This window comes from Pogona vitticeps, chromosome 10, assembly GCF_051106095.1.
Source record: "Pogona vitticeps strain Pit_001003342236 chromosome 10, PviZW2.1, whole genome shotgun sequence".
Taxonomy (NCBI): domain Eukaryota; kingdom Metazoa; phylum Chordata; class Lepidosauria; order Squamata; family Agamidae; genus Pogona; species Pogona vitticeps.
The window spans coordinates 25,134,962-25,159,283 of record NC_135792.1 but is presented as its reverse complement, the minus strand read 5'-3'; the positions used below and the strand labels follow the sequence as shown (position 1 = coordinate 25,159,283).

The 24,322-nt window shown below is 47.6% G+C and overlaps 3 protein-coding genes across 3 annotated transcripts in view; 1 reads left to right on the top strand and 2 right to left on the bottom strand.

Moving 5' to 3' along the window:
- NUP93 (nucleoporin 93) overlaps positions 1 to 6,248 on the bottom strand; it is a 68,194-nt gene extending 61,946 nt beyond the window's left edge. Inside the window, exon 1 of the mRNA XM_020806125.3 lies at positions 6,143 to 6,248. The gene's annotated coding sequence lies outside the window, so the exon portion shown is untranslated. The remainder of the gene's footprint in view (positions 1 to 6,142) is intronic.
- A 586-nt stretch (positions 6,249 to 6,834) lies between these two features.
- Positions 6,835 to 14,013, top strand: POLR2C (RNA polymerase II subunit C). The gene is made up of 9 exons (XM_020806139.3): positions 6,835 to 6,991; positions 8,014 to 8,063; positions 9,336 to 9,404; positions 9,865 to 9,917; positions 10,192 to 10,320; positions 10,697 to 10,748; positions 11,341 to 11,509; positions 12,965 to 13,039; positions 13,694 to 14,013. Exons 1-9 carry the CDS (start codon positions 6,906 to 6,908, stop codon positions 13,836 to 13,838), a joined length of 828 nt encoding a protein of 275 aa, XP_020661798.1. The 5' UTR covers positions 6,835 to 6,905; the 3' UTR covers positions 13,839 to 14,013.
- A 7,467-nt stretch (positions 14,014 to 21,480) lies between these two features.
- On the bottom strand, positions 21,481 to 24,322 carry LOC110085696 (metallothionein-2). The gene is made up of 3 exons (XM_020806101.3): positions 24,166 to 24,322; positions 22,300 to 22,365; positions 21,481 to 21,712 (listed from the first exon to the last, which is right to left on the bottom strand). The coding sequence occupies exons 1-3, from the start codon at positions 24,194 to 24,196 to the stop codon at positions 21,618 to 21,620; spliced, it is 192 nt and encodes a 63-aa protein (XP_020661760.2). The 5' UTR covers positions 24,197 to 24,322; the 3' UTR covers positions 21,481 to 21,617.

Genomic DNA, 24,322 nt, shown 5'->3' with positions numbered 1-24,322 from the left:
CTTCCAGGAAATCCACAAGGGGCTTCTATTCTAACATTAACACTTTTCACATGTATTCCTGCGTAGGAGTCATTTCAAAGGACTCTCAGAGCGAGATAAGTTATGCCAAAAGAGGCTGCAATCTGTTAAGTGCTCAAAAAGCCAGAAATCAGAAAGCTCCTATAATCCAAGGCTAATAATATATTAATATTGTTGTACCTCTTCTCTTCTGATGCACTGTTTCTGTTCTCATTGATCTCCCTGTGGGATTTTATTCCTATTGTTCGGAAACAGCTGTCAATCTACCTATTTTGGTCAGCTGATCTTTTGAGGAATTCTCAAGGCCTCTGAACCAGCCTCTCCTCCACTGGATTGAAGACACAGGTTCACTCTTAGGGTAGAAGATCAAACAATATTTGGCAGTTCAAACTAATTGGTAACAGAAAAAGGTAAAAATAAAGCCATTTCCCCTAATCCCATCACACTCAAGGGTACTCAAGAAACAAGTCAGAGCTATAAGGGTAACCGCAGGCTTCAAGGGCCAGGGTACGTACAAACTATCCTAATAATTTCCTTCCACATGAGTCTTTTCATATGCAATGGCTCTGAGCCAATGTGGTGTGCTGGTTATAATGATAGACTCAAACTGGGGATCAAATCGCTGCCTGGCTACAAAGCGCTTCAGGTACCTCGGTACCTTACCTTGCCAAGTTGTGATAGTGAAGATAAAATTGAGAAGAAGATGGCATACACCACCTTGAGCTGAATGGAGGAAAACAGGGAGGGAATATACAATTATAACAACGATTAATAAATGCTGAGCTGCAGTTAGCCCTTAGATAACAAGGCTGTGTGTGCTCTCTTGCCTTCTCTTCACTGACTCCACTTTAATAGACAACTTCCACTGCCACAGAAGACGACTTCCCAGCACATCCTAACCAACACACTATGGTTTGTGTGAGGCCCTCAAACCAGAATCACAAACCATGTTAAGGGGCAAGGAGCACATAAGCAGAAACCTTATTAATTTGTCAGTTACAATTCAAGCCCATCTTTCCTGAGCAGAAAGGCAGGACTGAGCTGAGGGTTGGACTTGATGGCTTTAGAGGCTCCTTCCAACTCCATTATTGTATGATTCTTCCAATGAACTCAAGTCTGTGTATATGACTCTCTTCCTTTATCTTCATAACAACCCTAAGAGGTAGATCAGACCGAGAGTGTATGACGAATCCCAAGTCACCAAGTTAATTCACAGTGCAGTGAGGAGGAGAGCCTGGCTCTCCCATGTCTTACTGTAACACTCATGCCACTATACCATACAGGATCTCAATTAATGCAACACCAATCTACTCCTTGATGTTACTTGCGGAGAGATCCATTGGATTTTTCCCTATGGACAGCTGGCAAAAAAATGTCATGCACATGAAGTGTTCTAAGTGTCGTAATAACTGAAAAGCTTACCTACACCCTCTGACTGGTCTGGACCTTGCCGGCAAGGTTCACAAGAGAAGCAATAAAATACACCTCATGTGCACACAGCTATTCTCAATGCACCCCCCACCCATCACGACTGCAGGTATTTTACAAGTGAAATATAAAACCTGATCATTTCGTTTCAGTATGCAGGCAGACGCCAAACTACCAGTCTGTCTCCAGACAACGGAGCCCATGCGAATCTCTCTCCCCTGCTTCAACATCGCAAGTCAGGGAGCTCTTCGTTAGCATAAATGGCAATCAGACTTTCATAAGCCAATAAAGAGGGCAGACGCTTGGATACAGGAATCAGGGGGAGAGAGCCAGACCATGGTAAAAAGACAATTTCATGCCCTGCAATGCAGTACAGGATGTCGCCTCAGCATCTCCTTGCAAGTTGCTTCCCCCTTTGGCAGAGAATGATTGCACGGCTGCCAGGACAGCTTCTGCTGGCAGACAGTGCCCAAGGCAGCCGCCCTCCCACCTGTGAAGGCTGATCCCGGCCGTTCTAGGAGGGGCAGCAGTGCGTCTGCTGGCGTGGACGTCAAGAACAGCACAGACTCCGCTTCGATCCGGTTCACTTCTCTTTTTCATTAACTAGCTCAATGGAAAGGCAGTGGCAGGAGCACAGGCAAATGTCCCAGACCATGACAGAGTCAATAAGCTCTGAGATGCAAAGCACAGACACTTCCCTGATCATTGAGCGAGGAGGAGGGTTTATTCGTAAAAGACACGGAGAAGTGACCATAAAGTCAGCTGAAACATTAAAACTTCAATATCATGCAAAATCCAAAGATACAAAACAAAAGGCCAAAAAATGTGGTACCTTAAAGACTAACTATTATTAATTCCTGTCGAAGTGGATGTGTCCATGAAAACTGACATTACAGGTTAGTCTTTCAGGTGCCACATATTTTTGTCTTTTTGTTTGTTTCTCTGGATTTTGCCTGATCTACTTGCACATACTAACATGACTACCACTTTTTAAATTAAAACCTCTAGAGTATCGCCAGGCATGGGCCACTTGCGCATGTCTGAGCTATCATTTAAAAACAAACTAATAAACAATTTGCCTTGATTGTAGCTGATTCTGTCTAATGTTTGGAAAGCTAAGCAAGTAAAACTTGGTTAGTACTTCAGAGGAAGACCGCAAGGGAATACTGTACGAAACCCTGATGGCCACCGCTGCTAGTTCAAATTAACACGACAAGACTGGAGGAACAAATGGTGAAATTGGGTGGCTTAAATCCTGTTATCTAATTATGCTGGCCTAGCATGGGTTATATTATTCAGCATATAACTGATAATATCTACTGTGATTTTTTTTTAACTTCATGCATCAGCTCTGCAGCCAGGTACTCTAACTCACTGAGTATCTGACAAGCATCCACACTAGATGAAATACACCTCCACCGGTGTTCTTTCTTGGGTTGGATGAATTGAAAGACTTATCAAGTATTTCCCTCCCATCTCCAACTAAAATGAAAAAGTGAATTAGCTCAGGGTCACCAAGTTGAAGAACTACTATTCACGCAAGCCATAGTTGCCAGATTCTGTGAGCTCTGTTTCTTGTGCAATTAAATCAGCATTTCTACCAAGCCCATCATGTTGCGATGTTCAGCAAACAAGAGCACACGTACAAGCAGGCGTTTCATCTCAAAACACACATTCTAAAATGCTTTCCTTCTTCAATATATGCCAGATGATCAAATATTCTACCCATATTAGCGGAGCTAAGGTGGGAGGTGGAAATTGCTTATGAATGTTACAAACGGATGCTACACTCACACAGAAAGCTGCTACTGACGCGAGCAAGAGAAAGATGGTAGAGGTGTGATCTTGCCTAAGTCAAACTCATTTAAACAACATTAAGCAGGAGGCATTCCTGGTGGGTGGTTTAAGAAACAATAGCTTCTTGTTTAGTTAAATAAACTGAAACACAAACATGGAGAAGACACATATTGGTAGGCTCTTCCAAGAAATAGAAAAGACATGCTAAGAAACACTGCGCAGTGCCAATAATTGAAAATTCATTCACCAGCAGTAGATCTAGCCCCACAAGGCAGGTCCACCTGGTAAATGGATACATCAACAATCATCCATGTACATTTACAATAAACAATTCCAAGTAGTAAAGTAAATAACCTTATGTTGTTTGAATGCAAAGGCTCTGCCCAGATAAGAGCAAAACAGTCCATGGATCCTGGACAATATTCTAATTAATATTATTTCTAAACCCAGAGACCACCACATTAAGATCGCCACATTTACATCCATGCTCCAGTCTACTCTCAGTACGAAAGCTGAATTATTCCAAGTAGTCCAGCAAAGTTCAAGCATTTCTGGCTTGATTTCAGTCATTCAGAAATATGGGGAGAGAAAAAGAATTCTCAATGCAACCTAGCAGGCAAAGAAAACATAAGCAGACTGGTTAATATGCAGAGTCTAACAGTGCTTTACCTAATTCCCACAAGAGAACGAAATGCACTGTTTTGAGCCCATTTTGGGACCTTATAACATCACTCACATACCCTTCCCTCCGTTACTGAACTCAGCACCACTCAGCTTGAATAACACAACTAAGGTTTTATTAAAATAACAGTGTTAAAAGAACACTGCTTATTCTTAGGCTTTAAATTCATTCAGTACAATCCTTCACTCTTTCTATTACCTCTTCTCCCAGCACCATCCCTCTCAGTCTATGCTCTCCAGCTTCTTTCACACATCTCAGACTCCCATACCACCTTCTCCCTCATCTCTCTACACCAGACTGCTCACCATTCTTATCAACATCTCATTCTCCTCACTCACCCTCTTCCATCACCTACTTACAAACCAATACATTTCAAGCAATAAATTTACCATCACTATCCTGTTAAATAGAACCAGCCACCGTACGGACAACTGCCCACCCCACTCTTGGGGGACAGCTATATTAGTGTCTTAGTCCAGGAGAAGAGTCTTGCGATATCATAAGCGCTAATACATTTATTATACCACTACATGTCTGTTAGTGGCATCTAAGACTATCTTAGTCTTCCTAACTCATTCATATTAAAGACAAAAAGTCCTTTTTGGTCTGCCTGCTTACATCCCCTGTTTTGAAATGTGCTAAATGTACTCCTATGATCTAGTTCTCCTGACCCCCTCAGTCTAGCTCCATACACACACAACAAATGTTGTTCAAATAATTTTTCAGATACTGTCATTGTGCCATGAACAGCAAGGGAAAACATAAGCAGGGAAGAAGACTGCACATGTAGAGAAAGAGTCTCAGATCAAAGAGGTAAATTAGAACTCAGTGGATAATGTGTGACCCATGACAACAAGAATTTCACATATGCAGGTTAACTATGAGCCTCCAAATGTTGCTGGGCTAAAAGTCACATCATCCTTCATATTTACCTATGATTTAAGTTACATTCCAAGATTATTTGGAGGGCCAGATGTTACTTATCTAGACACAGAAATCAATAGGATCTGGACAGAACTAACCAGGAGATAGACCTTGGATTCAAGCGGGACTATTCAATATATCAGGATAATATTGCGGTAAATGAAGGAAATTCCATACAGAGATATTAGGGAAAAGAAAGACAAATTCAAGTAGCCTTTCTTCCTGACTCATTCATGCTGGGAATACTGAGCACATTTCTGGTGATCTAGTCACTGACAGATATGGAAAGCTAGAAAAGATGTGCAAAAACAAAATGATCACATTTCCACATTTATCTCTTGCAGATGAAAACAAAATCTTGCAGCCCTAACAGGTTTTTGAGGCGTAAATTTTCGCTGCCTGTAGCTCTCCTCGTTAGATGCCCTATGACTGCTAAAAATGAACATGGGGGTGAAGCAACCACAGTATGATGGAAAGTGACAATGCGACCCTCTTTCACTCTTAAGAGAAAGAAAAACCAAATCATGGGAGATTCCAGCTCCATATCCGGAAGAAGCCAAGGTTAAGGAGGGGGCTATCCCCTTTATATCTCGACCCTAAAAAAATATCTGACTGACCACGCTGAGCAACAGAACCCCTAAACTAGGCATACGTTTTGGTTTGTTCCTTGTTTATTTATTTATTTATTTCATTCCCCCAACTTTGCACTACCAAGTAGTGCTCCAGGTGGCTGACAACCGTCAATTAACAGAACAGGGAAAATCCAGAGGTTGCTGCCAGACACACTTCAGTGTCCACCCTCTTCGAGTGGCTCAGATCAATAGGAAATCTTACAATCTTACAACTGCAGAGCTGGAGAGGGACCCATCGAGTCCAGCCTTGGGTGGCTTTCATTTGGGTTCAAGTGGCTCTAAGGCTCTTTCCAAGCGAGCCGTCAGGCTGCAGAACCCGGGGGAGTGAATCTTACCTTTTATAAGTTTTTTCGGAAGGGACTAGAAACCTTGCTTTTGGGGGGCGTGGGGTGGGGGCCTACAACTCCCATCAGCCCTAAACGCCGTAGCCGGTGGTGAGGCATTATGGGAGTTGCAGTCCCCAAAGAGCCCCCTAGAGGGCCGCAGGGGGGGAAATAGAACCCCACATCCGGGTCCTTCGGCCTCTCACCGCTTTGCTTCCCTCACGGACAGAAAAGCGCGGGGAGGCCTTGAAACGGGACGAAGCCGTTCAGGGACGGGAAGGAAAGCGGAGCAAACCACCGCCCCGCCGCCGGCTCGGCCCCCGCCCCGGGTCTCTTACCTTCCTCGGTTCCCCTCGTTCCACCGCCGGCGCCCTTCACGTCAACGGCGAGCCCGCTCCGCGCCGCGTGCTCTGATTGGCCGAGAGAGGCCGGCGTTTCCCAGCATGCCCCGCGGAGGCATGGGTGCGCCTGCGCGCGCCAGGAGCCATCTTCGGCCCCGCCCTCCGCTTCGCTTTGTGGGTGGTGGAGTGACCAATCAATCAATCAATCAGAGGGCGAGGGAGGGGCAAGAGTTCCACTCGTGGTCGCGATGCAAGCTTGGCTGTCAAAATAGCTGAAGCTACTACTAGGCAGGCTTCGTTGCCTAGGAAACAGGAGGCCTCATCTTCCCTGGCCGCCCACCCAAAGGGTCCAGATTTCCTCCTTCAGTTCCCCTTACACAGTATATCCCTTGTGAGGGGGCGCCACCACGCCCACCGCGAAGGAATAAAGAGAACTTAAATAAAGTCTCAGAAGTCCGTCATTCAGGTCTTCATGCCACATAGTTTGAACACCATGTCATAGACGTAGATCATTGTCAAAAGAGCATACTGGATTCCACACTCATCGCCCGCTTTCCCGTTAATTCATTAACGAATTACTGTAATTCCTTCATTCGGGAAGCTGAGAGACGAGCCCTGCTCGGGTCCTCCACGCCGCCGGGTGGCGATCGAGGCCAGGAGCCGGGGGAGGGAGAGAGATAAGGGGGCGTGGCCGGAGGGGGGAGGACGGGGCGTGGCCTCAGGGTGGGCGGTCCCGCTCCCCTCCATCTCCGCCGCCGCCATGCCGTACGCCAACCAGCCGACGGTGCGCATCACGGAGCTCAGCGACGAGAACGTCAAGTTCATCATCGAGAACACGGACCTGGCGTGAGGAGCGAGAAGGGGTGGGGGTGGGAAGGGGAAAGGGGAAAGGGAGGGGCCGCCAGAGCTGGGCTGGAGCGGCCTTTGGCGGACCCCCCCACCCCCGCAGCGTCCAGATCCCTCCCTCCTGGCTCTTTACTCGCGTGTTGGGGGCCACCCGCCCCCACGTCCCTGGTCATTGCGGCCCTCTTGCTTGGAAAAGGGGGCCGAGGAGAGAGGCGGCAGGTCGTGGTGGCTTTGGATTACAACTCCCATCATCCCCCCGAGGCAGTAGGACCACCATCATCCTCATCCCCCCACACACACACACACACTGGCCTTGCCGCCTGGGGCGTGCGCTGGGGGGAGGGTTGCCGTCCAAAGGCACGGCTTTGCACACACACACCTCTCCTGCGCGGTTTGGAAGGGCCCTCTGTTCCCACTACAAATCCCAGAATCCCCTACACACACACACACACACACACACACACACACACACACAGAGGGTTGCCGTCCAAAGGCACGGCTTTGCACACACACACCTCTCCTGCGCGGTTTGGAAGGGCCCTCTGTTCCCACTACAAATCCCAGAATCCCCTACACACACACACACACACACACACACACACACACACACACACACACACACACACACACACACACACAGAGAGAGAGAGAGAGAGAGAGAGAGAGAGAGAGAGAGAGAGAGAGAGAGAGAGCTGTCTCAGAAAGTCCTAGGGGTGGTCCCAACATCGCACTGGTTTCGAACGGGTTGTGATGGAGGGAGAAACAACCCAAGGGCCCGGTCGGGAGGGTGTGTGGGAAATCCGATTACAGGCACTTATGGGGGGCCAGTTCAGCAGTTTGTGGGGGTCTGGCTACCCTCCAAAAAAACAACCCTCCAGGGGCTGCAGGGGACCCCAAAGATTGGCAGAGGAGGAGGGCTTTTCTTAAACACTGAGGAACAAATATATGAATTTAACGTTTGCTGCAAAAAAATACACTTGAGTTGTGATCAGTGTTTTCATGCTTTTTTTTTTAAATTCCAGCGTAGCCAATTCCATCAGGAGGGTGTTCATCGCTGAAGTTCCCATCATCGGTACGTCCACCTCAAATTTGTTCTTTTGCCTCTTTTGCTTTGACCTACCCGTTGGCGCCAGTGCTGAGCTAGCCCGACAGGGCTCTGTTTGTGCCAACGCTTTCACGGATATAGGCCCATGTGGGTCTCTCCTTCTGGGAATGGGCCCGTCGTGGCCCTCCAGAGGTGGCTGGACTACATCTCCCATCTACTCTCGCTAGTATAAGACAGTGGTGAAGGATTTTAGGAGCTATCATTCAGGAACATCTGGAAGTCTGCCTTTTGCCCAGCCGTGTTCTTTATGAAATGCCAGCTGTGCTAGCATAGTGTTTTCCTTGTAAATGGCTGGGATCCGTTCCCCTAGCATCTCCAGGTACAGGTCAGAAGAAGTTCCAGAAATGCACGGTAGATCTGCAGAAGCAGGGCTGTGTAAGAAGAGCCTGTGGGCTGGCTGGAGAGCTCTGTGCCTTAGGGATTCAACCGTGGAGCTCGAGGTTGGGAGTTCGATTCCCCCACTGGGCCTCGTGGGAGAAGAGCCAGCCTGGGTCTCCTTGGGAAAGCTGTACAGTCCCAGGATACCTCCAGAGGAAAGGGGGGGGGGGGTCAACCACTTCTGTCTGTTCTCTACCTGGAAAACTCTTGGGGGGGGATGGAAGTCAAGTTCATCATCAAGAACACCCTAAGTCAGAATTGACAACACATCATGATGATGATGGACTGATAAAGCACCCATCAGACCTGTGAGGCTGTAGCACAGCGCTCAGGCCTTTAATATGCAAATGGTCCCACATCTGCCACGGCCCCTGCAGCTCCTTCCCACTCCCGTCTTTTGCCCTGCATCTCTAGAAAACAAACAAACAAATTAAAATTAACTAGAGTGCTCTACTAACACAGCAGCAGAGGTGCAAGGTGCATCGTGTGAGGCTGACAGGAATGAGAGAAAGATCTCCTCTGATTATTTAAAAAAAAAAAACACCCACCAGCCACATAAAGAAAGATTCAGTGTTTTGGGTCATGTGGCTATATAGGGCTGAGATTTTCACTTTTACCTTTGTTGCTAACACTTCTGTCCGTGACCTCTGAAACGGAAATAATCTGAGAGATTCAGGGACTGTAGCAGAACATGGTGCGCGTCGTTCCCCAAGCTGCTGTTCCGAAAGTAACTTGAAACCAGACATGGCGAGCCACCCTCGCTAGATTTAAAGTCTCGGCCTCGCCTGAAAGCCTGTGTTCTCTTTCCGTCGGCAAGGGAGAACAAGCTGCCTCCCTTTGATGTTGTGCTTTGATTTGCAGCCATCGACTGGGTCCAAATAGACGCCAACTCTTCCGTCCTCCATGACGAGTTCATCGCACACAGACTGGGCAAGTATTCTGCGAGCGGAACGAAGGGACGTTTGTCTCTAGGGCTTCTTTAAAGATGACGCTGATGACAGCGACGGTCTCAGGGGTGGTCGTGATTTATGTATCACGCTCCCACAATATTTAGGCACGGCACCTGGTTTGGGGTCAAAGATGTAGATACCATGAACTGAAAAAGGAGGTGAAAAACCTCAACCTATTGCATGCTTTCTCTGTATATTCATTGTTTTGGGTTGTTTCTCTGCCAGCTGTCCTGCGGAGTGGACCCATTCTGGTCTCTGTGTGTATTTTGTGTCTCAAAACTTTGTGTATAAAGAGGTTTTCCTGTTCCCTTCCCTAGATATATTTGTGTGTGTACGTATATATGTATGTATCTATATGTATATGCCATCTGCCCACCTTCCAGGCCACTGTTCACTCGAGGCTACAGCTGTGTTTTCATTGAACTCTCTTGTCCCCCCAGGTCTGATCCCACTTACCAGCGATGATGTTGTTGATAAACTGCAATATTCCAGGGTGAGCCTGTGCCCAAGTTTGCACGAGATTTTCGTAGAGATTTCTCTGAGAATGCAGTTAGCGGTGAAGAAGAAGGATCCCTACCCTAATCTTTCCCTAAAGTGTTAAAGAAAAAGGGGGAAAAAGCAGGTTCTGTTTATAGCAGAATGGTTCCCATTGCTACCTGGGAGTTGTAGTCCAAGACCATTTGGGGACCCCGGGTTGGCAGCACCCCTGCTTTGGCAAAAGAGGCTCCTGACCCCTTTTTGAGCCCGTGTCTTTTTCTGGCCTTCAGGAGTGCACCTGTGATGAGTTCTGCCCGGAGTGCTCCGTGGAGTTCACCCTGGACGTCCGGTGCAACGAAGACCAGACCCGCCACGTCACGTCCCGTGACCTCATCTCCAACAATCCTCGGGTGATACCGGTCAGTGCGACATGCCTGCTCTTCTCAGTAAAGTCCCCTTGGCCCCTCTTTATGCAAACCAGCATAGGGGGAGGGAATGCCAGAGGATTAACACGGGAAGGAAGAGCCTCTGGGACACACAGGAGCATCCTTTACTTAGCACTGAATAAATGCTCAGGAAGAGGGTTCGGGAGGCTCACACCTTCCAAAGGATGGCCGATGGCGGCTGATTCCAGAAAGTGATTCGGAGGCTTTATCCTTAGTTCAAAATAAGTTGGTTGAATATTTAAATAATAATAATTCTGGCCTGACTGCATTCCTTTTCTCCAAGTGGAGAACCCACCGTCCAAATTCTCAAAAAGCAAAGCGCGTTGTGCTTTCTCTCTGTGATCCGCAGGTGACGTCCCGGAGCAGAGATAATGATCCGAACGACTACGTGGAGCAGGACGGTGCGTATCCCAGCAGGATGAGATCCGCAGAGAGAAGTAACACTGTAGTGGCGAGGGTCTTAGTTTTTAATTCTGCCATCCTTGGATGAGAAGCAGCCACCGATGTAATAGGGATGGAACGTTGACCGAGACACGTGATGGTCGCATAAGAATGCCTTTAGCGCCTGGTGGCCGCTGATGATCTTGAAGCAGGGTTTGCGACCAAGGTTCCCCTCCAGGTGTGATCAGAAATCTTTATTATTGCAGTCATATCAGATTGCACCATTCCCCGTCAGAATCACATCCAAAGCTCGGGGGGGGGGGGGGTGTTTAAATTCTGCAAATGTGGCAGGACTTCCTTGCCCCCTCTTGGAAACTTTTCCCAAGCAGACAACACTGCCAATGATGTACCTGTGGGGGTGATTCCCAAGCAAGGGAGTGCACTGTGTGTTTACGAAGGGCTGGCCGCTGGAGCGATGCAGCTACACAGAGCTGTTTGGGCTTCTCCTGGGAGATGCTTTGGAAGGACAGGTGCGGCCTCCCCAGGTGTCATGTCTTACAGCTACTTCATCCCTTTGTCACCAAAGGCATGTTGTTTGTTTGTTTTCTTCAGACATTCTTATTGTCAAGCTGCGGAAAGGGCAGGAGCTGAGACTTCGGGCCTATGCGAAAAAGGGCTTCGGCAAAGAGCACGCCAAGTGGAACCCCACGGCCGGAGTGGCCTTCGAGTACGACCCAGACAACGCGCTGCGGCACACGGTGTACCCGAAGCCCGAGGAATGGTGCGTTTCCATAACGTGTGGTTTAAGAGATGATTTAGAAGAGAGCTCGGCAGGTGGTGACCTCTGGGTACGATGTTCCTTCTTGCACACACACACACACACGCTTGCACAACTGGCTACCCCCATCCTAGGTGCAAAACGGTGGTATCTTGCCGGTGTGCCCTGGTGTGTCATATCCCTCCATCTGTGCTGTGAATGCTCGCAGGGAGACTCGCTCTGGCTGTAGAAGCAATTTATTCACATTCAAGAGGACGGTCAGCCGTGGATCTCCAGAGCTGATAAGTCAAAAACAGGCATGGGAATGCATAGATTCAGGAAAAGTAGATACCCCGAAGGGTGAGGTAAGCTAAAATGGATTAAAACGTATCACACTAGGAGAAAACTACTTACGAAAAGCATGCAGGGTGAGAACATACAAAAATGTATATCTAGGGAGTCGAGCAAATGGACAGAAAGCGTGTGCAAATGTTTTCTTGGCTAATAAATAATTTCTCCAGCAATCCAAGTGAAAGGCACTCCTTTGCAGAAATTTGACCCAGACTGGTTGGTACTTTTCCATAGCGATAAAAGCAAGCCAGTAGAGAAATTTCTAATTCATATTTATCTTTTATTAAAGCAAAAAAGCAAAGCGTGCTGCTTCAAGCACTCTCTGGGCGGTTTACAAGTTAATTATGCAGGCTGCACATTGCCCCCCCCCCCAGCCAGAATCCTATTGCCAGCCTGCATGTGTGTAAGGAAAGTTGTGTGAGTTCTGGCACCAAATTGGTGCTCTGAGGAGATGCTGGTGGTTTTTCTGGGCATATGCGCCGGATTGCCTTCAGCTGGGAAGGTAGTCATATAAATAACACCGTGCTGCCTTGTCAGAGCTGCAGGTAAAACTCTTGAACCTTTTGGGCCCTGTGCCTTCTCTGGGCAGGTTCAAGTTTAAAGGTTCCACTTTTCAGCCAACTTTAGATGAGAGTGCAAAATACTGGACCCGCTCAAGATTTCTAGTCACCTTTGCAACCGGATAAGCAAGGATCTGAAACTGAGTTTCTCTTTGTCGGAGCTTAGCATCCTAGCAAGTGTGCTTCCTGGAATCGGCTCACTTTCCCTTGTTACCTTCGCCTCCCTTTCCTTTATCCACCGGCCGGAGGCTAGCTTGCAGTTTTTGCCCCGTCACGAGTCCCGTCTTTTTTTGCTAAAAGCAGGAAGGAGGAATGGACGCCTTCCTTGCATGTGTCCTTTTCTCCAGCAAACTCAGGTCAGGCTAGGCAGCTCCCTCCACTCTTTCTTCTAAAACCCGGTGAGGCTGGTCAGGCTGAGTCGGCGGGATGGGCTCCAGGGCCACCCAGTAAGTTCTCTGGCCGAGTGAGAATCTGAACCCAGGTTTTAGCCCGGCACTAACCACAACACCACCACCCTGTCTCCGAAGGCTGCCAGGCAAACGCTGAGTTCCTCTCCTTTCCATCCTAGGCCAAAGAGTGAATACTCTGAAATTGATGAAGATGAAGCCCAGGCTCCATACGATCCCAACGGGAAGCCGGAGAGGTATGGATATTTGAACCACCTTTTCCCCTTGCGGTCCCTCCAGGTTGCATCGAATGGCAGCCGCCCTCCTCTCTGTACAACGGGAGTTGTAGCGCAGCACCTCCGGAGGGTGCCTGATTGAAGGATGATTAGCAGCACTTAAGGAAAACTGTATTCCTCACCCTTAGCTGTGAAAGGCAGCATCTCCTAGGCACCCCAAAGCCACGAACCCAGGTTGTCCACCCCATTTCCACTCAGAAAGGAGCTCCAGCCAGCCTTTTCCCTCACGGGTAATTGACCCATGTAGTTGTGCAGGGGTCAAGAAGGTCACTTGTACTGTCTAACACTTGTGCATCACATTCGCATGTCCCCCACCGTTTGGTTTCTAAACACAGTCCTATGGGACACGGCAAAGTGACTGCTTGGTATCCTCCAGATGTGCTGGGTTGTAGCTGTCCCACCATGCCATCTGGCTGTGGAAGGTTGGTATTGCAGCCCACCACATCTGGAAAGGCAAGAAGGCCCCCACTCGGATTGGGATTCCCTTTTAGATTCTCCCATGGCGGTGGATCTCCCTTGCCACTCTCCCCCCTCTTAGTTTTTCCCTGGCTGCCCAGGACGGAACAAGGAGTACATCTCTTAATCTTCAAAGGGGCCTCTTTCCCCTCCTTGCAGATTTTATTACAACGTCGAGTCGTGTGGCTCCCTGCGTCCGGAGACCATCGTCCTCTCGGCGTTGTCCGGCTTGAAGAAGAAGCTGAGCGACCTCCAGACCCAGCTCAGCCAGGAGATCCAGAGTGACGTGCTCACCATCAACTGATTCTTGTTTGCCTCCTGAAGCGGTCCCACTGCTGAGGAACCGGGGACAACCTCTTGCTGTTCTTATAGATCCAGAGACATTTCTTTTACAGACAGCCTTCAATGCTCCCTAAACCAAATTGTCGTTTAGCGGACTGCGGAAATAGTGTCAAGGGCATTAAAGACAGTCCGGGCCATTTTGCTCATTTCCTTTTTTCTTCTCATTCCCCCACTGTACTTGGACCTCTCTCTCTCTCTCTCTCTCTCTCTCTCTCTCTCTCTCTCTCTCTCTCTCTCTCTCTCTCTCTCTCTCACACACACACACACACGCACGCACACACACACACACACACACACACACACACACACACACATATGCGTCAACAGTTTTCTTCCTGGTGTCCCCTGTTCTCGGTTCCGTGGGGCGGTGGGCGATAATAAACGTGCCCTGCCTGGCAGATATCCAGGTGATGCTACTGATGTTTTAGAATATTTCCATTTGCTCCTTTGTTGAATAAAAGCCCTTTTCCTGGTTAGCCATGTCTGGAGGTTTGCCTGGTGCTGAGGAAAGGAGACATCAAAGCCTCCCCACCCCCCCACCCCCTGTCTCTTTTCCAGTTCACATTAAGTTGGCAATGGCCCTGTTTGCTTTTAGCCAATTCTATGGTTGCAGTGGGTGGGAACTGTCCATGGTGCTGACCAGGGTTCAGGCCATAATCAGGCATCACTGATGCAAACCAGAGAACCTTCAAATGGATGGGAGGGAAAATACTGATAACTTTAGAACCTGGTACAGGAAGGAAAATGGAAGGTTAGGTTTGAGAAGAAAACAGGCATTGTTTTCAGTGGGGAAAGAGGCATCAGTTCTGTATACTTTCATGGTTTTGTACTGGGGGTGAGAAAAGGGACGGAAAAGGAGATGAAGTCCGTCGCTCTGGAGTTCAGGTGACCACACAGCCATATGGCTGTCCATGCTTGGACCTCTTATCTGTCTAGGCTACTCAGTTGAGAAGATTATCTGGCCCCCTGAGTCTCTCGGCGAGAAGTACCCCTGCAACAAGTGACAGAAATAAAACAAGCCTCCATCAGGATCCCCAGACTGCCTCCAGCAGTTAGCACGGTTACAGGCACTTGCCAGTCCGGTCTTCATATGTTCCAGCTTGCCTTTAAAAAAAGACTAGGTTGCAACCGTCTCCTTTGAGAAATACTGGACCCTTGACGGAAGGGAAAAAAGGCTGGGGGGGGGAGAAAAAACTTTCCCCCATATAAAAATACTGTAGTTAAATAGATTTTTACACCTTACAAAATCTCTTACATGTAGGAAAGCTGCCTCAAGTCACTTTCAAATCCAAGAGAGAGGATAACCGTAGATGAATTCTTAAAAGGGTGAAATGTTTTGAGCTCTATAACTGCTACCGCGTTGGCTGAGACGTTACAGTTTTAGTCCAAAAACATACTATTCCCAAGCACCGGCCATCTACGATGGTCCCTTCATTTATTGGAAGGTGGCAGTGAGCTCGCCAACATTGGAGGCTTGAAGAGAATGTGAGACAGATATCTGACGGATCTACTTTGGATTCCCGCCTTGACTGGGGAGTTAGTTGGACCCAATGGCCTTGAAGGCCCCCTTCCAACGCCATGGTTCCACGAAGGGCTGATGGAGAGGTAGCAAGTGGGGAAAGGTCAGCCACCAAGCTTTGTCGCTCTGCAAAAACTGGAACCTTGGTGTCCCTCCGGGCACCGTGCATGCTCTAATGAGTTCACCACATGGATGGAAAGGTGAGCGAACAAGTGCCAGGCAAACTGGTCAGGCTTCATGCCGCCGCAGCCTTCAACGGCATGCCAAGAAAACTGGACACGAGGCATCGACTAAGGACGTGAGAGCGGCAGCTGGTAACCCTTCATCCCAGCCAACATCGTTGACCAATTTGAGAAGTTGCTAAAGCTGCCAAGCACAAGTTGAACTAACGGGCACAGGAGAGGCTTAATATAATAGTCTCTTTGTGTACAGAAGCCTGGGGGGAGATCTGATAGCGCTTTTTGAAGATGTGAAAGGTATTCGTACAGGGGAGGGACAAGATCTGTTCTCCATCCTCCCAAAGTGTAGGACACGCAACGATGGGCTCACGTTACAGGAAGCCACATTTTGGCTGGATATGAGGAAAAACTTCCTAACTGTTAGAGCGGTACGACAATGGGACCCATGACCTGGAGGCGGGGGAGTTGAGGGCTCCTGTGTTCAAAGCATTCAAGAGAGTATTAAGGCAACCCTCTCTCAGATCTTTGATTTGGGTTCCTGCCTTGAGCAAGGGGTTGGACTGCCCCGTCCAGCTCCATGATTCTAGGGTTCTTCTATATGTGGGGATGCCTGATGCCTGGAAGGGTGCGAGAATGCTCATTTTCACCCCTTCAATCCCTGCCTCTACCCGGGGGCTGAACCAGGAACGGTGCCACTAGGGCCTTGCTCCAGGGCATCAAAACCTGCTTGGGGGGGGGGGGTCTACGGGTTAGTGTTAGGAAAATAAAGGGCAGCCTCTCCCAGCTCTATTAACGTCCCTTTTCTTTTTCCCAGCATAAGCACGACTTTTCTTTTTGCGGGGCAGCCTGGCGTTCCCTTCCTTTTTGATGGAAGAGTGTGATGCTTCTGGCAGGTGCCAAGACGGGTCAGGTCACGGCTTTGCCTATAACCGATAGCCCTCAGCTCCACCTGCTGTGACCCGCCGTGTCTTCTGCCTCAGCCACCGTGCGACTGCTTGCTAAATAACTGGGGAAGGAAGGAAAGAAGGACCTAAACTGGAGTGGCTGTTATCTACATCTGCTGGAGGGCAAGAGGAGAGACAGGAAAGGTGTCATGGTGCCAGACGGGCACTAGGTGGCGCCAGCCATTTACAGGTAGAGAAGATGATCAGACCATCGAATGCACCTCTTAATGCCACCGTGGTCATCATCATCTGAGAACTGCAGAGCTAGAAGGATCCCAGTTTGGATTAAAATACTAAGATGCATAACCTCATGGTGGCTTTAGACTGATTGACTTCATTACATGGTGCTATTCTCTTTCATTCATCAAATCTAACAAGCGGTCTTAATGACCGCTTCTAAAATGTCTTCCATTTTATAACCTTCTGGTGTCCTATTTCTTCAATGTTCATTTGTATGGTGAGGGGGAGATGTTACAAGAGAACGGTGGGTGGGCTTCACAGTTGATTTTCGACTGTCTTTTGTGCTATCATTGACTCGGTTAGCGGTTGCATCTGTTCCTGGCCTTTCTTCCACTGATCTCAAGGCACTTTCTTCCGCTCCCTTTCTGATGACATCAACCCTGTGAGGTAGGACAAGGGAGGGGGAGAGAGAGAGAAAGAATACCATCAGCCCAAGTTTGGTTGGTGAGTTTCATGGATCTTCCCGGTCACGATCCAGCCCTTTCCTTGCTACACCACATAAGCTTTAGTTTGCTAAGACGGCCACACTTTCCCACACTCTGGCCCAGCTCTTCCATTTTAGACGAGAAGCACACACCGGGAATGCCGAAGGATCCTACACCCAAGAAAAATCCCTTCCACCTAGAAAGGTAGCCCAATATTTCCTGTGACTTCTTCATTTTGTTTGCTGGTGGGAGGGTGGGGGAAAAAAACTGTGATTCCCACTGCAGTTTGAAAAACTGCTTTGGCGCAAGCAACGTCCCCACCCTTCCACCGTCAGCCTCCCTCCCTGCGTTGCAAGGCTGAAATGGAAGAGCCAACCTGGCTTGCTTTGGCAACTCATCTCTGCCTGGAGCAAAGTTCCAATTACCTTTGACAGAGGAGCTCAGCAGATTTCACAGGCTGAAGAAAGGATATTCTTTATAAATCAAGAAAGACTCCCTGGCCTCCCTCCTGCTGTAGGTGTTTTTTTTACCCCCTCTGTCTTTGAAAAGGCTTGCACATTCTTGAGGCAGGCAGAGCCCTGCTCACCTCGTAAATGCAAGAGCCAAGTGGGCCTACCTGCCCCTCCTTCCTTATTCCCAGGGACTACAGGGCTCACCTGAGGCAGGAGGGCAGGGAAGTGGAAGCCGGAAAGGTAGCCACCCATGGCCCAACATTTTGGAGAGGCAATGCGCCCGAGGTCTGTGATATTCCCTCCCCCTTTGGGTTCTCTCTCTTGGACTGGAATATGCCTTGGAAAGGAGGGCTAGTCTTCCTAAAAGAGAGTCGGTTGGGTCCCACCATCCCCTTGGCAAGAAAGACAGACAGGGATTTCTATGGTGCAGAACCCCAAATGCACAACTCCCTGCTAAGAGAAGTCAGCCTGGTTCTGACCCTGCTCAGCTTCTTCTGGGCATCAGAAACTATTATTTCCCAAGGTTGAAGGTCCTGAAAATGACCCTTTCCAAGGGTTTCTTTTTCGAAGTTGCTGAACACAATGGATCTGATCTCCTGTTTCGCTGACCCAGAGTGATCTACCCTGTTCCACATTTTTCTGCTCTGAATTTACAAAGAATCGCCGAAAGGCCGCAGAGAGATCCGGAGAAGCCGAAGCTGACGTTTGTCTCCAGAGAGAAGAGAAAGTGTAGATCAGTACATCTGATGCTTCTGTCTTGTGGCTTTTGCAAACTCCATCTTGCAAACTCCATCTGGCAATCTGGGTTCAAGAGCCCCCAGCGTCGCCATAGCTGGACTTTTTGACTTAATCCTAAATTATAGTCCAGCAGCATCTGGGGATATGCAAGCTGCCCCTACCCCCTTACAGTAAGATGTGGGTAGAGATTAAAAAAAGACCTTGGTTCAACTGGAGAATCTTGATGACCCTCATGTTTTCACACTTCCAGGGTCTTGTTGTAAGAGGAAATGTATATATTTCTGAGGCTTATTGTGCATTTTGGAGAAATGAAGTGCCCACAAAATGCCTCCTTTTTTTAAAAAACAACAACACACACTTTAGCTGAAATGCATACAACTGAAGCAGCTGCCCCCTTTTAATCTCCCAATGTGTCTAAATTAGATTAAAATGCATAATACGGTAAGCCACTTTGGCTTAAGAAGAAAGGCATCATATAAATGTTTCAAATAAATAAAATAAGAAAAATGCACAAATAAATGTTTGCATGATGAAAAATGCACAAAACAGGGTCCAGATTCCAGTCCCAGAAGGAAAAAAAAAAAACAAAGATGGGAAGAAAAAAAACAGCCACAATTTGTAGAAACACAACAAAATCAAGAGTAAGGTTTTCCTGTCCTCCAGTACAACAGGTAAGTGTTCTCCCCTGCTGCCTTGCAGTACGACAAAGTTCTTACATTTTGACTTTTTTTCTTCCGCACGCGGTTCTTGAGAGACAGTTTTGGGTTCCCTTGATGTCATCTCAGAAGGGTGTTTTTGTGTGTGTGCGCGCATTCGTTTCTCAGGAAATCTCAATGCAACCAACTCCTGCAGGGCATCCAGAAGAAACAGGTCTCCACTTGCAAGCACATCCTCTAATCTTGTAATCCATATTAGGCTGGTTTTCTGAGAACCAACCTTATGCCCGAGGGATGTCTCCTCTCCCTGTCTGTCTCTCTCTCTCCTCCCTTCAGCCAACCTGTCTCTACCAGGTTGCGTTTCCCGGGGGCCTCGGGGCCCTTCCCGTTGGCCTCCCGCTCTGCTTTCGATCTTTCTTCAGCTCCAGATTTCTTTGGGCGCTGGCTGTGGGGCATCTGGCCCCAAGACAGATGGGCCCGGTCCCAAACGCCTCACCTTTCCCACATGTTCTCCCCAGCTCAGGTGCCGGCTTTCCCCTTTCCCAGGTAGGAAGAACTAAAACCCACCTGGGGCAAATGCGTTCTTAACCGCCACTATACCAAAGTTCAGGAACTTTACAGTGGTGCCTCACTAGACGATGATAATCTGTTCCACTGAAATCGCTGTTTAGCAAAATCATTGTATAGCGAAAAGCATTTTCCCCATTGGAATGCCTTGAAACCCCACATGACAGTTTTTTCCCTAGACATTGACTTTTTGTGATCGCTATATCGATTCGCAAAACAGTGATTCCTATGGGGGAATTTCGCTGGACAATGTTTGGTCCCTGCTTCGCAAACTGATTTTCACTAGACAACGATTTTGACAGCTCCCTCTGCACTCACAAAACGGGTGTTTTCGGGACCTTAGCTTCACAAGACAATGATTTAAACAGCTGATTGGCTGTTCGCAAAGCGGCTTTCCTATGGCCGAACTTCGCTAGACAATGACAATTCTTCCCCATTGGAATGCATTAAACAGGTTTCAATGCATTCCAATGGGGAAATGCTTTTCGCTAGACAATGATTTCGCTAAACAGCGATTTCAGGGGAATGGATTATCATCATCTAGCAAGGCACCACTGTAGTTTTTAACTCGTAAGTTGCATGTGACCAGCACAAGATTCCCCCCACCCAAACTGTGCTGTGAGGTTGCCCTGTGCGTGTTTGGCATGTGAGCGCCCAGCCGACTCTGCAGTTCTCAAAAGAGGTCTAGCTCCTTCTTCTTCTGTATCTTTCAATCATACCTGGGTTGGTAAAACCCTCAAAAAGCTTTTTTTTAAAAAAAGGGGGGGGGGGAACTGCTATTTGGCAGCACCTCCAACAGAAGACTGCTCTCCGAGAAGTCAGAGAAGTGGCCACCTCACTTCACCACCTGCTCCTTGGGTTCCTAGATATTTTATGAGAAATGCTTGAGAGAGTTTTTTTGGCTTGCTTTATTCTGAAGGAAGGCTAAGCTGAGGCATGATGTTTCCCCTAATGTCCCAAGGGTGGCCACAAGCTCTCTTTTGGGGAGGGCGATCCTCCTTTCAAAAGTTTGCCAGAGGAGAGTCCTCTGTTTGAAGGGCTGCTGAGCTCAAACCTGACAAAAAGTAGCAGAAGAGAAAGAGACATAGGGACTCCGATGTTGCTTTTTGTCCGGAGCAATTATCTGGAGATCACGCTCTAGAAGCAGGCCAGTCTTTTGAGTGAGGTACACTGGCATCCGTTCAAATTATACAAAACCGTTTCTAACTGCATATCCATGCATATACATTAGGACATGGGATTTAATGCAAATTGGGTGTCCTCTTCATTGCTGATGTTTACCCTCTTTTGTGGTGACATGTAAGTGCCACCCTAAACATCATCCGTGATTTGAACTCTGATCCTCTCAGTCCTTATCTGACATTGAGTCCCTGCAACTATTGGGGGAGACGGAGACAGTCTTCATACCTGCAAGACAGCCTTCGCACCTGTTTATGAACCTGTGTTTACAGGGTGTGGAAGTTAAGGACTCGCCTAATGAAATTTAGGAGGAATAGTATTACCTGAGCACACAAGATTAACATATTAGAGAGAATCACCAGATCTTTTGTAAGTCTAATGGCTCTTAATCATCCATTCAAAATCAATCTACTTCCCATAACTGCACAATTATAACTAATTTCTTTTAGAATTGTTGTAACCTTTCCACCTGTATATTGTTGATGGGAGAATTTGCCTCCCTGCCTGTTATTGTGATGGAACACAGCTAACATAGCATAGGAAAACTTAAAAGAGGAGGCACAGAAATGTGCGTACATGTATTTAATAACTGAAGGATCATGTGCTGTAAGAAATCAGTTTGCAGGCCTTCATTCCGGGTTCATTTGTAAAGGCTGTGCTTCTCTCCCCTTCACATTTCACACATTAAAAACCTGACACAATTACTTTTTCTGAAATCATAACATTTTATTTCCCAGTCATCTGCAAGAACAACAGCTACAAAATATTCAATGCGTCCCGAAAGTTGCCTTTTCGAAGCATCATACAGAATATTTACAGAACAATTGAACAATGCTGGATTTTTAGTGGCAACAGCTGCATTTATCCGATGACGGCTCTTTGCAGACGCAGCCTTTGGAGCAGTTGTCGCAGCTGGCTGGGCAACAGGAACAACAGCCTGGGAGGGGGAAAAAAAGAGTTCAAAAGCCATGAGTTCTGGGCTCACAACATGAGGGTCTCTTTGAGACATTTAACCGCCTGGCACGACGAGAAATTTAAGGGGAATTCTGCTCTGCAATACCTCTATCTAGACAGTGAGATCACAGGCCAGGAGCAACCAGCTCTGCTATCCACATCATTGTTAACACATGTGAAATTAAAATAAGGATTTTCCACCTGACAGATGTTTCCATGCATCCTTGGAATCCTAACTTGGCCCAGATGCAAATGCATCTCAAGAGTTGTGCAACAATGCTTATTTGGCATTAACCATTTACTATTTATTCAAGAACGAAAAGGTCACAATCCATGTAACACAAACCCCCAAGAAACACAGAAACAAAGGTTACCATCAAACCTTCCACACTATCCAGTTCTGCAGGTATTCACTTAGAAATTTGGCCACATTGTTCAGCTTCTAAGCAAAGACATTAGGAGGCCAGGATTGGATTCTAGGTTTTAATGGTTCCTTTGGATGTTGGGGGGGGGGGATGGCCCGAGGGTTCATCTCCTGGTGTTCCACAGATCCATATTTTGATTACTCACTTTTTTTGCACGAGGTACACTTGCAGTTCTTGCATTTACAGGAACCTGCACAGGAACAAGAGCCACCTAGGGAGAAAAGAGAGAGAGAGAAATAATACATAGTAGAGATTAAATTAGTGCTGCAGACCACCCCACTCAGAAGAATATGCTCTCAATCAAGTTTTTTATGTAATGCCCACAGGGTTGGCTAAAGATCACCATTTTGGTCTCAGTTTCATGATCTATAGAAGTAACATTCAAATATTTTAGAGATGAGATTTAAAGTCTTGTCCACTCATTTTTGGAGTAGCAGGACCCCTGAAGGCAAACGAAGGAAGAGGAACATCATAACTTTAAGTAAGCAAGGCATGTCTTGTTGCCATCAAGGAAAGTGATCTGTGAAGTGATCCGTAAGCACACGGACCTGGAAATAAAACCCCACTGATCTCAAACAGGACGTCTCCCCAGATGTCTAGCAACGGTGGAGTCCTCAGAAGGTCTTGGACTCAAGACTCCCAGAAGCCCACCCCCCCCATGAGCGGTGCTGGCCAGGATTTCTGGGAGTTGTAATCCACAGAGCTCTCTGGAGCAGATAAACGGTTATTTTAAAAGTTGGCCTTAAGGTGCAACTATATCCACAAGACCCTAAGAAGAAATGTCACGTTCGGCGCATCAAGTGCCTACAAAACCATTCGCTCTAAAACGGAAGTTAGCAACTCTCAGATCATGGGCTGCGTCTGGGCACCTGAGAATTTTCCCAGGTAGATCTCCCCGTTTCACCTGCAACTTGCCAGAGCCTCAATTCAGAGGCAATTAAGTCATTAGTTTCCAGGTGCACTGCAGACACACAGAGACTAATTGCTTCCATGAAGAAGTGCTTATGCTCAATTGCATCAAGGCTAGAGGAGAGAAGTAGTATTTTTTTTAAAGATAGATCCTTCTAAGAAACTGACCCAGGATCACAAACTTTAGGTAAATTTGAAAAAGAGGTTTCCCTTAACTTACTTAGGTGGCTGAGCTATTTGAATTCTAGAAAGCGATTCTAGGAATCTTCAAGCAGATAAAACAGGAATTTCCAGGATTATTCAGTGCCAGAAGTGTGGAAAAACATCTGGGAGCCCAGCCAAAAGTTCCATCAGAGAAACTGACTAGTTAAGGGCCCCAAAAAGCCTAAGAACTTTCTCATTGGATGGAGGTGGGTCAAAGTCTCTCCCTCCTTCTTGCCGCCTGAGTTAGCAACCTACCTCACAGGGTTGTTGTGATGATGGAAAGCGGGGAGGGAAGAGATTCACGGTTGGAGGGGAAAAAACAGGATATAAACGGGACCCGTCAGATTTGCAATTTGCAAATTTAGCCGGCAGGGCATCATCATCATTGCAGAAATAAAGAGCTCACTAAGGTGAGTTTTCATGGAAAGGGCAGGATTAGGAGAAGTCCCCCCCCCCACCAAAGTCTAGATTCAGTTTAGGAAAAAAAAAGAAGAAGAAGCAGAATCTCCTCTCGTAGGATTTAAAGTATTTCGAATCTAAATGTATGTATTTACTTCTTTAAAATATTTTCATCCGGGCTTTCTCCTTTAAAAGAACTCAAGACGGCTGACATCTTTGAAAAAGACCGTATTAAACAACTTAAAACGGTTAGGTATACAACTATTCAAAAAATATATATTAAAAGACATGAAACACAGGAAAGGAAGCGACGCGACATCGCCTTGAAAAATTCAGAGCGTCTTTTCGCCCGAGACTCCGGTTGGTGTTCCCTGAGAGTCCAAGGAAGGAAGAAAAAGGGGAAGTCGCACAAGCCTGGAAGATGGGCTTTGTAGTCGATAGCTGTTAGAACACAGGGAAAGCCTTGCAGAGGCACCAAGGAGAAAGAAAGGAGGCTCACCGGTGGCGCAGGCGCAGTCCTGGGGATCCATCCTGTTCTGGAGCTGGCGGAGGCGGAGGCGAAGAGCTGGAGCAAAGGCGAGAGTCTCGGGAGGCGATGCTCCGGGGCCGCCTCCGTCCGGCTATTTATCGCCTCTCGCCAGAGGCTGGCCGGCCGG

Excerpts from the sequence above, each read along its gene's own strand:
- POLR2C (XM_020806139.3), top strand. The coding sequence starts at position 6,906 with ATGCCGTACGCCAACCAGCCGACGGTGCGCATCACGGAGCTCAGCGAC. Across the intron at positions 9,405-9,864 it reads GTTCATCGCACACAGACTGG|GTCTGATCCCACTTACCAGC; the intron begins GCAAGTATTCTG and ends TTGTCCCCCCAG. Across the intron at positions 13,040-13,693 it reads CCCAACGGGAAGCCGGAGAG|ATTTTATTACAACGTCGAGT; the intron begins GTATGGATATTT and ends CCCTCCTTGCAG.
- LOC110085696 (XM_020806101.3), bottom strand. The coding sequence starts at position 24,196 with ATGGATCCCCAGGACTGCGCCTGCGCCACCG. Across the intron at positions 22,366-24,165 it reads GGACTGCGCCTGCGCCACCG|GTGGCTCTTGTTCCTGTGCA; the intron begins GTGAGCCTCCTT and ends TTTTCTCCCTAG. Across the intron at positions 21,713-22,299 it reads GTGTACCTCGTGCAAAAAAA|GCTGTTGTTCCTGTTGCCCA; the intron begins GTGAGTAATCAA and ends TCCCCCTCCCAG.